The 13198-nt window shown below is 37.9% G+C and overlaps 1 protein-coding gene across 6 annotated transcripts in view; it reads left to right on the forward strand.

Moving 5' to 3' along the window:
- The first annotated feature begins 3275 nt into the window (after positions 1-3275).
- The window catches only part of LOC122637897, a 47832-nt gene continuing 37909 nt past the window's right edge, over positions 3276-13198 (forward strand). For 2 of the 6 annotated variants that reach the window (XM_043830411.1, XM_043830414.1), the window contains exons 1-2: positions 3276-5491; positions 6323-6448. In XM_043830411.1, the coding sequence (XP_043686346.1) occupies positions 5449-5491; positions 6323-6448 (169 nt within the window). In that variant the 5' untranslated portion in view covers positions 3276-5448. Of the gene's footprint in view, positions 5492-5725; positions 5870-6322; positions 6449-11225; positions 11592-11718; positions 11918-13198 lie in introns of those variants that run through there. The other 4 variants (XM_043830415.1, XR_006329312.1, XR_006329311.1 and 1 more) reach the window with 4 other exon arrangements.

Below are 13198 nucleotides of genomic sequence, written 5' to 3' on the forward strand. Positions count from 1 at the left end.
GTCGTCGTCGTCGTCGTCGTCGTCGTCGCCGTCGTCGTCGTCGTCGTGTCATTGTTGACGTCGTTATTACAACCATTATTATTGTTAAAATAAAAGAGGAATTTTTTTTTGTTTTTTTTTTTAATATATAAATAGGAATCTTAATAAACTAATTGAAATTAGTTAATAATTTTGACACTGAGAAAAACAGATTTGCCACGAGTGCTTTGAATGTATTAACATAACTTATGAATAACTTATATTTATGTTAAAGCAAAAGTTTATATATCGATAGGAATCAAAAATCATGACAAGCAAGAGGATAAATTGTATATTTTCATTTGGGTAGAAGGAAAGAGTATTATGGTCTGTAAACGAATGAAAATAATGGAAATGTGTAACGGTACAAAGTTACTGTTTATACTATCCTTTTATTCTAAGATATGTGTGAATATTAAATTCTAAATTATTGCAAGCGAATGGAGTTTGCGTTAAGAATGCAGAACTTTGTGTCCTTGTAGATAGAACGATAATTCTTCATCCAGTTTTGTACTTGAGTGGATTGCGTATTGTGCCAAATCAATTTATCATATTGGTCTAAAGTCAAATAAAAAGAATAATATTTATTAATATACAAAATTTAGCAGAAAATGTATAAAAAGGAATATGTATAAAGGTAAAGAACAGAACAATCCAGGCTAAAATGTATTAATTAACGTTAGTTTTTTTCTTTTTTACAGACGAATATTTCCATGAAATCTTTATAATTTTGTAATTATCTAGAAGGCACTGCTAATCATTTATTTACTTTGTTGGATGAACCAAAGAGAGAAGGTTGTCAATTTTATAATAAGTTATGATCTGGATTGTCTTGTGCTAGAATGTGTTTCTATCTTATAAAGTAAAGATTAGTGCTGGTTTTGTTTCAATCTTCTAACCAACGTTTTCTTCCAATGTTTCAATAATAACGTGTACAAATTTTTATCATCTTTTACTTATTAGCTAGTTGTTTGTATTAAGCAAAATATGATCTCATCTCTGCATTGCTTTTATTTTTACTCGAGCGTATGTTAATCTTCTAGAAAAAATAATGTCCAATTTGACGTTTAATTTTATTCTTAAAAAAAAAAAAAAGAAAGAAAAAAAAAAAGAAAAGAAAAATCTCCAGCACTAAGAAAAAAATACACCTACAATATTCGTAGTAATTATATAATTAATTTGCTGAGAGAAAAGATAAAATGTTTGCACGATGCATTTCTCTAAGTGGTTAAAATACTCATATATAACTTTCTCTCTTTTTCTATATATATATATTTTTTTTATTATTATTTTGTTTAATGGGAATGTTACTTCACAAAGGTGCTGCCAGGAAAGTGTGCGAATAAGATTTCGTTCGACACACAATCGTGTAAGTTGCTGCAAAGAAGAATGGTGTAAGTCAAAAAAAAAAAAAAATAGTGAAATTGAAATGCAGATATTTGTCTCCTTTTCAATATTCGATCTATATTTATTCGAACAAGTGCAATTTCCATTAATTTAATGTAAAAGCAGATGCGACTTACATCATTTCTATATTATCTTAGGTCTTATACGTTATAAATATTTTACTAGTATTCTCGTATTTTTTTATGCAACGTAATATTCTAATGCGTTGTTTTAATATTACGACTGGATCCAAATGTTATCCAGTTTCATTTTTCGACTCGTGTTAACTAAGCATTTTTTACTCAACTTAACGAGTACTACATGTATGCGCTTTCAGCCATGAACTTTTTTTTTTTTTTTTTTTTTTTTTTTTTTAATATCTTTAATACAAATATATCGTCCGATTACCTTCGACAGGGTTGTCCAGATTTTAATTTAAGCTTTTATAAGCTTACGTTTTATTCACGTAAACAATGTACCCTAGTACGGATAAGTTGTTAACGTAAAATTTTTATTATAATAATAATTATTATTATTATCATTACCACGATGAATGATAATATATATATATATATATATATATACACATATATATATACATATACATGTATAAACGTACGTCGTGTTTTTTAACACAAAACAAATTTCTTCTAATGTTATCAAATGCGAATTGTTGAATGTTATGTATATAAGTACGACGTTTTCTTTTTATATACTTAAAAAATAATACACACATTACTCGAATATTATTTACCACGATTAATTTAGATATTATATTGTTTTAAATATAATTCTGCAAGGAACGATCAATCTGCAATGTTGACTGTTACTCTTATGGACAAACATTTTACGTAGCATTATGTTATTACTGCCAACCCTTGTCGTTTATTTATCCACTTCTTATTGAATTCTCTCGTGCGCTTGTCTTCTATAAGAGATTAGAGTTCTTGAAAATGTATGAAAGAAAACCAACAGTCTCTCCACGAACTTGCTATCGTTAAAATCCAAACTTCCTCAGCGATGTCATACACCATTGTTGTTCATAATCCCGATCGCATAAGGATCTTCGAACAGACATCGTTTCTTTTTTCTTTGTTTTCTCTTAATTTTCGGATAAAAGTACGTACGCATCATCGTAGCATCTCTTTCGACGATAAAAACGATGGCTGCTGGTTGAATCCTATTGCGATTTAAATTCGTCCAAAAAAGATAATTAAAGAGGATTAAAGAGAAGAGCAATCTTAATACGAGAGGGTTTTCTCTCTCCCTCCCACTCTCTCTCTCCCCCTATCCCTCCCCTCCCCTTCCCCTCTCTCTTTATATCTAGGAGTCAAGGAGCGTTATTCAGTCATAATCTTTCTATTAGTCGAAGTCTTTAGGTTTAGCCGTGTAAATACATTTAGTTTGAGGGTGGCGTAATGTGTGTGCTTTCGTGCGTGCGTGCGTGCGTGCGTGCGTGTGTGTACACATTTACAAGAGATTGTAAAGAAAAAGAAAAAAACGATATAACGATATCTTTAGTTGTAAGGAAAATACGATAATTCGTGTACATGCCGTATTAAACATCTAATTAAAGATCACGACGAAAATTTGAAATGAGCGAAGGTCGTAAACGAAATTTAGAAGAAGTAATTGTACACGTATATACATATAATAATATCAATTTGAATTCTCATTCGCAAGAATAGACGGAGAGAGAGACGTGAACAAATACTTAATAATTTAGATAGATAGGTACATTATACATATTATAAATATATAAATACATATGTGTAACTTGCAACAATTTTTCTAGAACACAATCGAAAATATTTATTTTTATTCAATGCGTAAATGTAAGCGCGCGCGAGAGAGAGAGAGAGAGAGAGAGAGAGAGAGAGAGAGAGAGAGAGGGAGAGAGGAGCCTTTGATAAGAAAAAGATTAAGAAAAATAAGCCCTTATTGAAGTCGAGAAAGTAGTATATATGAATGGAACGTGTTACATCTCGACGAACCTTATTGTATATTTACTTCTCGCCTCGACACGTAAACATACATACATACATACATTTAACGGATACATCGCGTATGTACATATTACATATAAAGAAGGTAATGTAATTTGTACGCAGAATAATTATCATTGCCTTGTTATTATTAATCGCATTGAAATTTACAAAGATGAAAGGTTCTAAGTGTCAAAGAGATGTCTAAAGTATTGAGAACACAGAGCGTCTTACCAAAGTTACTAAAATTAAAATGTAGAGAAAGCGTGACAGAGAGAAAGAGAGCAAGAGAGGGGGGGAGAGAGAGAGAGAGAGAGAATGAAAGGAAGAAAGAAAGAGCGAACGTGGTCACATTTCCGAATCTTTCTAAATAAACAAATTTAATAATGTAAATATATATAAGTAACGAGCGAAAATGATATTTTCTTTGTATTTCGATACTTAGCACCTTTCGCACTTTGCCTTCCTGAAATTGCTTGAAGTAAATAAAACATCTCCGTTTCGTACTGTATGCAATACCTATATACATACATACATATGTAATCTTGAATTTGTATGTACATATATAAGTGCGCGATCCCAATTGGGTAACACGTAAGCTAAAGGAACGAGACCGTAAACATCCTATCGTAACGTTCCATCGTTTAGGAAACTATTCATTGCTCGTAAATGAAAGGTCAACGGAATCCTTGATGACGATTCGACAAATGTGCTCTACGCAATTCTTGGAAAAATAACGTCAGGGTTGAAAAGATAAAATTCATTCTTAACTTGCGAGCGACGCTAACAAGAAGGCAGCTGAAACATATTTTTCAAAACCGTCGTGAAATTGTATGGGACGTGTACTCGGCTTATTTGACGCACGTTATACGAATCTATACACCCACACGTACACACACGCGCGCGCGCGCACACACATACAAGTACATTTTCTGCACATTATTTCTCATCCGATCGTGTGTATTCAGCTTTATCTAGTCTTTAAAGGTGTGCATGGAATTTTTAATCGTTCGCGGAGCCCCTGTAAATTCGCAGAAGAGATTTTTTTTTTGTCGTCGTTTTATCGAATGCGATTTGCCATCGTCTTATCGTGGCATTCAAATTTGACATTTTATCAAGAACTAATCAAACGTTAACTGTACGATCGCACGAAATTGTTCCAATTATCGAAAATTATTGAAAATTATGAGACAACGTTTTTCGTTTCGATTCGTTCGAATTTATTGAAATGTATTGAAAAGACTGGCAAATGGTATTTCTTCGAGGCAAAGATCGAGAAGACGTAGAAAAGGAGGAGAAAAGGAAGAGAGAAGAATGTCACTTATTTTAGACGGAGAGACCGAACGATCGCAATATAATTCGTGTTTCTTCGTATAAACGAATGAAAGATTAGACGAAAATTTGAAATTATTAATCGTATTAATTTTTTGTTAGAGAGAGAGAGAGAGACGTTATGACGCGTATAGAGACACGTAGGGACAAGAGAGCGAGCGTGTGTCTAAATAATTGAATGAATGGAACGAGACATATATTGTATTATATTAAATGAAACAGATATTGTTTAAATAAAATTGATATACATAACGGTTAGCATCTTGTCAATCTTTTCAGGTTCTTCCGCTAACGCGTAGATCACTGTCGCAACGCAACGATTTTATTTTCCGAAAGCGAGAAAGATGCGTAAAAAGTAGTTACGCGACAAGAAAATTTATCAAATTTCCTTCTTTCTACTGTCCATTAATATTCGTAATTAGATAATTCGTCAAAACGTCTTACCATCGACTTTTTCTAGATACGTAAAGTTCGTTTGAACTAACGCCGATTGCCGCGAAAATTTATGGCCAATCGGAAAGCACCTTTTTTCGAGTCGAGAACGAGAACTTTTAAAAATCAAGCCATCAACGGCAGTCACCTTGTTTGTTTCCCGAACTTTGTTCCTCGTCGACGTTAACTTTCGCCCGCTTTTTTCAATCTTTTCTTTTTTTTTTTGCTATCGTATGTTAACAGTCGATAAAAGGAAAGAGATCGAAATAATAGTGTAATAACGAAAGACGCGTCGATGTCTAACGAAAGTAACCTTACTTGGCGCGTTAACGGCCAAGGTAAGACGCAATAAGGTAGAACAATCAACATGCTTTCGAGCATAATATCGCAACGATCCGAGCATTCTAATTCGTCGAATGTGCATACGTGTGAAATTCGAAATTGAATAACCTATACTGTATCGTTATAGACGAGCTCTATCATATCGAATTCTATAAATACCTATTCTCTCAAGGACGATCAAAGATTTTTTACGTAGGTACATATCATATACTTGGATATTTTTTTTCTTTCCAAACGATAAAGACGACTGTCGGTCGATAATGGCGGAGATCGACGTTACCTTAAGATCCGCCATCTTATATCTTATAGCATCGCTTTTATTTCGTTTTATCGAAGGACAGATGGCCCGTTTGTATCGTTGGGAGGAAACGGTCGTAAGTAACGAAATTGGTTACTTGCGTCGTACGTAAAGTTATTAATTAATAAACGTACATCTTGATTATTCGTAAGAAATATCTATAAGAGATTCGCAAGGCAATCGAGTATTCGTCGGAAAATCTAACGATACCTTTTCCGCTGTGCGATGTAAGCGTTATCGCGTTAATTGGTTTGCGCTTTACGTCGTGGCGCGTCGCGCGTCCGGGTCGAGTACTTGGTACGATATTAAATTCAATTTCCCTTAGATTTGCGTAACAGAGAGCAAGAAGTTCGTATCGAGTAAAGTCCCTTTGGAAATGAAATCGTCGTCGTCACGAGAAATTTATCGTACTCTGGAAACTCTCTCTCTCTCGGCGATCTATCCGAATTATTTCCCTTCGATCTCTTTACGCTTTTTTACTTTTCTCTTTCCTTTTACCATTTTTTAATTAACGATTTATGTGTTTCAGATGAGCGCGGATTCCATTCGAACGAGCACCACCAGCCGAATTCAACCGACGTAGAAATGTTCCCTTTAAATTCTACACTCGAGAGCAACTCGAGGGCAACTAAAGAGGAGAGGCAACAAGCTTCGCGTATGTATTACGCTATGGGAATTTTGCAGATTACCCGAAAGACGTAATTCGGATTCGAAAAAGTTGTCGATGCGTTTGCAACGTACGTGCCGTACGAAAAGCGGATTCAAAATTGAAGTGGCTTTTGTATCTCTGCATCATCGATATCATCATCCTCTTTCGAATCGATACCGATATCTATACACACACACATATATATGCGTTTTTTTTCTTTTCCATTTTTCGTTTTTTAGAGAAATCTCCGCTCGACTTTTTCGCGTACACGTACGCATCTGTTGTATTAGTGGTAGATATTATAAACGAACGTATGAAAAATAATCACCTTACGAACGGAACGTGTCGGGTTGGGCGAGGGGAGGGGGAGGGGGTGGGATTGGGAGCGCGGACAGGTTGAAGAGTAAAAATAAAAACGAAGAAGAAAAGAGAGGGAATTAAAAGGAAAAAAGAACGCGCGACGTTTCGTAGAATATCGTCGTAGATAATGCCTTTGTCGAGTCGAAAGTGATAAAATCCTGACGCGATTATCCGAGCTCGAAAACTCGATCGACGTGCATTAAAAACGGGTAAGAGGGGAAAACGGGAAATTCTCGAAGCAGCAGCAACTTTGCGCGAATCCGGGACGGGATGAATTTACGGTTGAAAATCATAGCAAACAAGAGCGCCGAGTTATCTCGTGGCTGTTTCATCTTTAGCTATACGACTGAACGTGTTTGTAACGTAGATTTCTATATCTATACGTACCCTTGGTACGTGTACCGTAGGTGTGCGCGAACGAGCAACGAGATGAAGCTTTTCGAGTTGGATTCGTAAGAGCGATTCAATGATTTCGTTCACTGAAATACGTGTGAATTCGAGCGATGCTCGCTTTAGTACGCAAGAGTGTACTACCGAGAGTAATACACGTACGTGTGTGATACTCGCGTGTAGACGTTGGTACATACCTAAAAAGAAACGAAAGCTGTATTGGTAAAATCTGGTCGATTCGCGAAATACAGAGGATAGGAGAGAGAAAACGATGTTTCTACGAACGGACGACAGACTCGTTACTTTCGACGGATGGTAATACTTCGGGGATACCTTTGTGATTCGGCCATGCATAAACCTCGCCCGTTGGAGAACCAAAAATCTTTTTTTCTATCGTTTTCTCGTTTACACGCGGATAAGAGTTTATATTTTATAATTACGTTTTCGTGATTCTTTTATTATCTCCTTTTCCTTTTTTTCTCTTTTTCTAGCTTATTCGAATCGATAGTCGTTAAACACCTATACACGCGATAGAACAATCCTTTGTGTTACGTTCGGATTTCGAAGCTCTTTTTCGAATAATAATCCCGTTATATCCCGCGGAACGCATCTTTGAACATTTCGCATCGACGTTACGCCTCTTGTTTTTAATTTTTCCTTTCGTTCCGTTTTTACGCATTTACGTGCGCGATCACGAAGAAAGTTTTCCGTAGTAAAGACGATAATATTATCGTTCGGTTGGCTTTTTCATTGAGAAAATAACTGCCCTATCCCAAGCAATCGTCCTACGCGCGGCGTACGATCGCTCAGACGTTGAAAATAGCCGAAGGCTAAGATATCTCTTACGACCCTCTTTTTTCGTGATCCCCCTCCGAACGAGCCGGACGACCGACATTTTTCTTCTGCGTTACAAAATTAAACTCAAACACGGCGTTTCGGGTCGTCTGGTCTCAAAAAAAAAAAAAAAAAAAAAGAAAGAAAATAAAATAGAATAGAAGAACAAAGAAATAAAAGGGCTAAAAAGATATGTCAAGGAATTATCGTCGTTTGGCTTCGTTCGGCCGACTTAAAGAATCGACGAGTCGATCTCTCGAGTCGGGTCGTGGTAATCGTGACAAACGGAAAGACGCAATTTCAATGACGATCGTCGTTTTGGGAAACCGGCCAAAGACCTGGATTTTAATTGTCAAAGTTATCGGGTCGCATTCGCGTATAACGGACACGTATCTCCCGACAGTGTGCCCGGTGGTTGGAACGAGTAATATAACTCTCCTTCTCCCACCTTAATATCCGCCATGGTTCGACGTTGTCGCGAATAATCTGGTCACGGTGGAACGCGCTATCGTTTTTCATAGCAGAAACACCGATGTCATCCCTTTTCGCGATGCGAAAGAGGAACAAAGTTCGCACGATTCGCGGATACGTTATTCCCGATTTATTATCTCGATTCGAACTGATACGAAGACGACTATCTCGAAAATGTTCGTTGATAGGTTTTGACGGCTCGAAAATGACTCTGAAAAAGACGAAAAAAGAAAGCGGAAGAGAGAAAAGAGAAAAAAGGAAAAAAAAAATAGAAAATTCTCTTTCGAAAATCTTGATCGTCGAAGGACTATTAATAAAAATTTCATCGCCTCGTCTTCTTCTACCTTCCTCAAAACGAAATGCGTATCGATCGGATCGAAATTGCGTATAGATCTGGGCACGGTCGTGCTATATTGGATTTTTATTTTTTTTAATTATAAGGGAAAACGTTTTTCAACGTTCTCGAGGACGGAATTAAACGAGAAATACAACCGATCGCCGTTCATAAGGGAAAAAGTTAATTGAAACGAGCCGTCCGTCGTTCTTTCGTTACGTAAAAGTAAAATAAGATAGTTTTCGTTGACCTACCCGTTAAGACACATTTATGATAATAGCGTTGTTCGATGTAAACGATATTGTATTTTGATTTCTAACGTCGTTTAATAGAGAGAAAAGGTACAAAGGAAAACGAACGAATCGACGCGTTTAATCGTCGATAACCTTTACGTTCTAATTATTGTTATATTTTGGAAAGAACTTTTGAAAGAGCGATAATAGATCGGGCACGATAGAAACGATGTTCCAGTTCGTAAAAGCCGATTAAACGCGATGAAGGTATTACATTTCGCGTAGCAGTTTCGGATACATCGTTTCGAGAGTTTCCCCTCGTCTCGTCCTTGCAAATTCAACGTGGAAACTGATCGTATGTGACTTTAAACGCGCCGTTTTGCAAAACTCTTTCCGCGAAACCATATAACGAGGCAGCTTATTAGAAAGGGAAAGAGAGAGAGAGAGAGAGAGAGAAGAGAAAGAGAAACGTCAGACAGCTGGATAATTCGTCGACGCGCAAACTCAAGAAGAGATTTATAGTTGGCATTGACGAGAAAGCCAACTTAGAAATGTTTATTAATTAAAAGTCCGTAATTAATTACATTCTCTGCGAGACGAGAGATGCAGCTATTATATTCTAGGATTCTTTGTTATACTTATCTCGCGTCGAAAAGTCATCGCGAGAGTACGCTTATCATTTTTGTCTTCTTCCTTTTTTTTTATTTATTCTTCATCAATTTAGAGAATCGATGCGAAGATATTCGACGACGAGAAGAGAATAGAAAAGAAACACGGAAGACTTTTGAAACGTGTCGAGGAAAGTAAAATGCGATGTCTCTCTCTTTCGTTCTTTCTCGATATGATTGATCTTTGAAGCGTTGCCTTTCATTCCATCGGCTTCGATATACCGGGCCGACCTACGACCTATAACACGATATGCGTGGGAAAATGCTTTCGACCTCGCGGAAAGCTACGTATTCCTGTCGGTGCTCGATAAAAAGGGAGCGGACCGCGAAATGGTATCGTTAATTCGTTTTTGTTCCACCTACTAGCGTGTTCTCTTTCCTTCTTTTTCGATCGACCTATCGGACGCTTTCGATCGCTCGACCCCCTTCTTTTCTTTTTTATTACATGAGAATCGCGTGTACCTCTCTAGGCCGATATCGCGTCGTATCTTGAAAAATTCGATCGCCGCTTTTTTCATCGTACTTTACCAAACGTATTCTCTTTAATCGAGAAAAACCTCGATAGACATTTTGTTCTTTGCCATCGAATGAACAATCGTGCCTGTTTTTATTCATCCTCTTATCTATTTTTAAAAGCGCGATCTTTCTCTCTCTCTCTCTCTCCTCTCCCTCTTTTTCCGTTTTCGGTGACTCACCTTGTACACATAAATAAACGACACTATATTTGATTAGAAACAGACGATCATCAACTCTCCCTCTCTTTCTCTCTAACTCATTTCAGCTTCCATTCATTTCGGCAGAAAAGACAGAGTAGCGTGTGAGCGAAGAGAATTAATTTAACCGATATATATATATATATATATATATATGCATATATATATATATACATATACATATATAGACACGCACACGCACGCACACACACTTTGTACAAAATACTCGAAAATGTTTTCGATTCCTTTGACGTACGTGTGAGTGCGTATATACGCGCGTGTGTCAGTCCGTCTCTTTAACAGAAATGCGTCGCGACGGCAGCGTGACGCTCTGTCGAGGTAAACAATATAACACGGAGGGTTGACTTTTTTCGAATCCCTCGCGATAACATTGCTTGCCTACGAGCTGCTTTGATGTCGATATACGTAAAGTGTGTATGTCGTGCTACGAGCTAATCGATCGATTGATCGACCGATCGATCGATCGATCGGCCAAATTAACGGAATTACGAAATCGCGGAAAACTCGACGCGGTTATGCTTTAATCGCGTTCATAGTCGAATATTTTTGGGGTAATAAAAGTATCCCCGAGTACACTTCAATTTGCATTTATATACAAATTTTGTGCGGTTTTTTTTTTGCTTATTTGTTTTCCTCTCTCTCTTTTTTTTTTGTTTGTTTTGTTTTTTTAAATACATGCCTCCGAGTAAGATCACAAAAGAGAGAGAGAGAGAGAGAGAGAGAGAGAGAGAGAGAGAAACAATCGATCTTTCCGATCGAACGTGCGATTTCAGAGGCTCGTCGAGCATGCCGAGAGAATTCGTCCCGCTATTGGCCGAACGGAAAAGGGAATTTCGCCGGTGAGGCGCGGCACGGCGGAAGGAAAGCGGCCGGTACGTGTGTGCGTGCGTGTCGCGCCGTCGATAAAACCCCCTTGACAGTGTCGGCCGATGGCAGTACGACGCCGGCCGTCGTTGCGAGCGGTTCGTTCGTGTCGCGTTTACTTCGAAACAGCCCACACGTTTTTTTTCCGCTTTCCCTCGTTACAAACGTTACGAGCGATAGATTCGCCAAACGATCGTTCGTCAATGGAAAGAAGCGGATCAATATTATCGGAGAATATCGAGAAAAGAAATTTGATGAAAAGTATACAAAAATATCAAATAAAAGGATAATTGGAGAGTGAAGAACTTTTTTTTTCTTTGGATTTTTTTTGGTTCTTTTTCGTTCGTTTTCTTTTTTCGTTTTTTTTTTCTTTTTTTTTTTTTGAAAGGAACCAGGAGAAGAACGAGGTTGTTATAAGGAAGGAACGGCTTTGAAAGGACAAGGACGATCGAAGTCGAATTATCGAGCGATGTGATTGACAGGATAACCGACGCGAACTGTCGCCCGTCGTTGCTGTAAAATTCTGACGTCAGGATCGTCTCTCTACGTCGTTTCTACGTCCATCGCGCGATCTTTCTTCGCTTAAGGTTAGAGTCCCTCTATATGTACCTCTCGATCGTTTTCGTAGATAGATCGTTTATTTGCCGAAGGCGGTAAATAGAGAGAAAAAGAATATTAATGTTAGATTCGTTGGAAAGGATCGTTGCGCGTTACGCCGACGGCTGAGAGATAAGTTAACGAGCGTTTAATTAGACGCGGTTAACCGAACGTAAAGAAAGTGGTACGTCTTGTGAAAATAAAGTTGAGCCGGTTGCTTGCGAGGGATGTGGCGGGGAAGGAGGAGGTTGCCAGAAGGAAGGAAGGAAGGAAAGACGATGATACATTAACACCACTCCGAAGCACTCTCTTGGAAAATAATGAGAAAGCGCGGTAGAGAAACGCGCGCTCGTGTTTGTTTTGTGTGTGTGTGTGTGTGTGTGTTTGCAGATGGGTGGGTGGGTTGTATATGACTCGTCGACCGTACTGAAATCGGTACTCCGCTTCCGTATAATTAAATTCATTACGGAAGCGTCGACTTAGTTTTGCCGTTTTGACTTGACCGATGATGCGTCGGATCGCGTCTTACGCTTTTATTTCTCTTTTCGTTTTCTTTTCCAACGACTTAAAAATAAATTACTCGTCCGGTTAGTAAAGAGGATGGAAGAAGAAAGAAAATTTCTTTCTCTCATTTCTTTTCGATCCGGTAGCAAACATCGTGCTATCGAGAAGGAATAGGATGGGAACGAGATTCTACGCGTTTGCAACTTGATTACGATTTGATTTGCACGAAGGCGTGAAGCAATGCGGGCGCCGGATTTGGGGTCGACCACCTCCGCATTCGATCTAGAACAAGCGTATTACCGTCTCCGAAGATATTTCTGTAAGCGATCACCCTCGTATCGTCGCGAAACTGCTGCCAAGACACGATGGGGTTGTATTCCAAGCTCTGAATGTATCGTGAAATCTTGTAGCAAGAAAAAAGAATCTATCGTGCTTTTTATGTTATATATGTATATATTATATATAAATACATAAATACATACACACACACACACACACACACACACACACAGCACAGCGCAGCATATAAGAACGATAGACCGACGAACGACGAAGAAAGAAGAGAGATGTTACGTATCTTTCATTGTTCCGTTGGAAAAGCCGAGAAAGCGCATAGGTTCATTGTCTCTCGATTTTAGCGGCCGACAATGCCGTCCAATTTAATGATCGGAATCTGAAAGCGCAACGGAAGCTTTCTTCTGGCCGTTTCGTATCCCATTGTCGGTGAAAACAATGGAACGATCGTCGACGTGGCTTCTCCAACGTGA

This window comes from Vespula pensylvanica, chromosome 2, assembly GCF_014466175.1.
Source record: "Vespula pensylvanica isolate Volc-1 chromosome 2, ASM1446617v1, whole genome shotgun sequence".
In the NCBI taxonomy this organism is placed as follows: Eukaryota; Metazoa; Arthropoda; class Insecta; order Hymenoptera; family Vespidae; genus Vespula; species Vespula pensylvanica.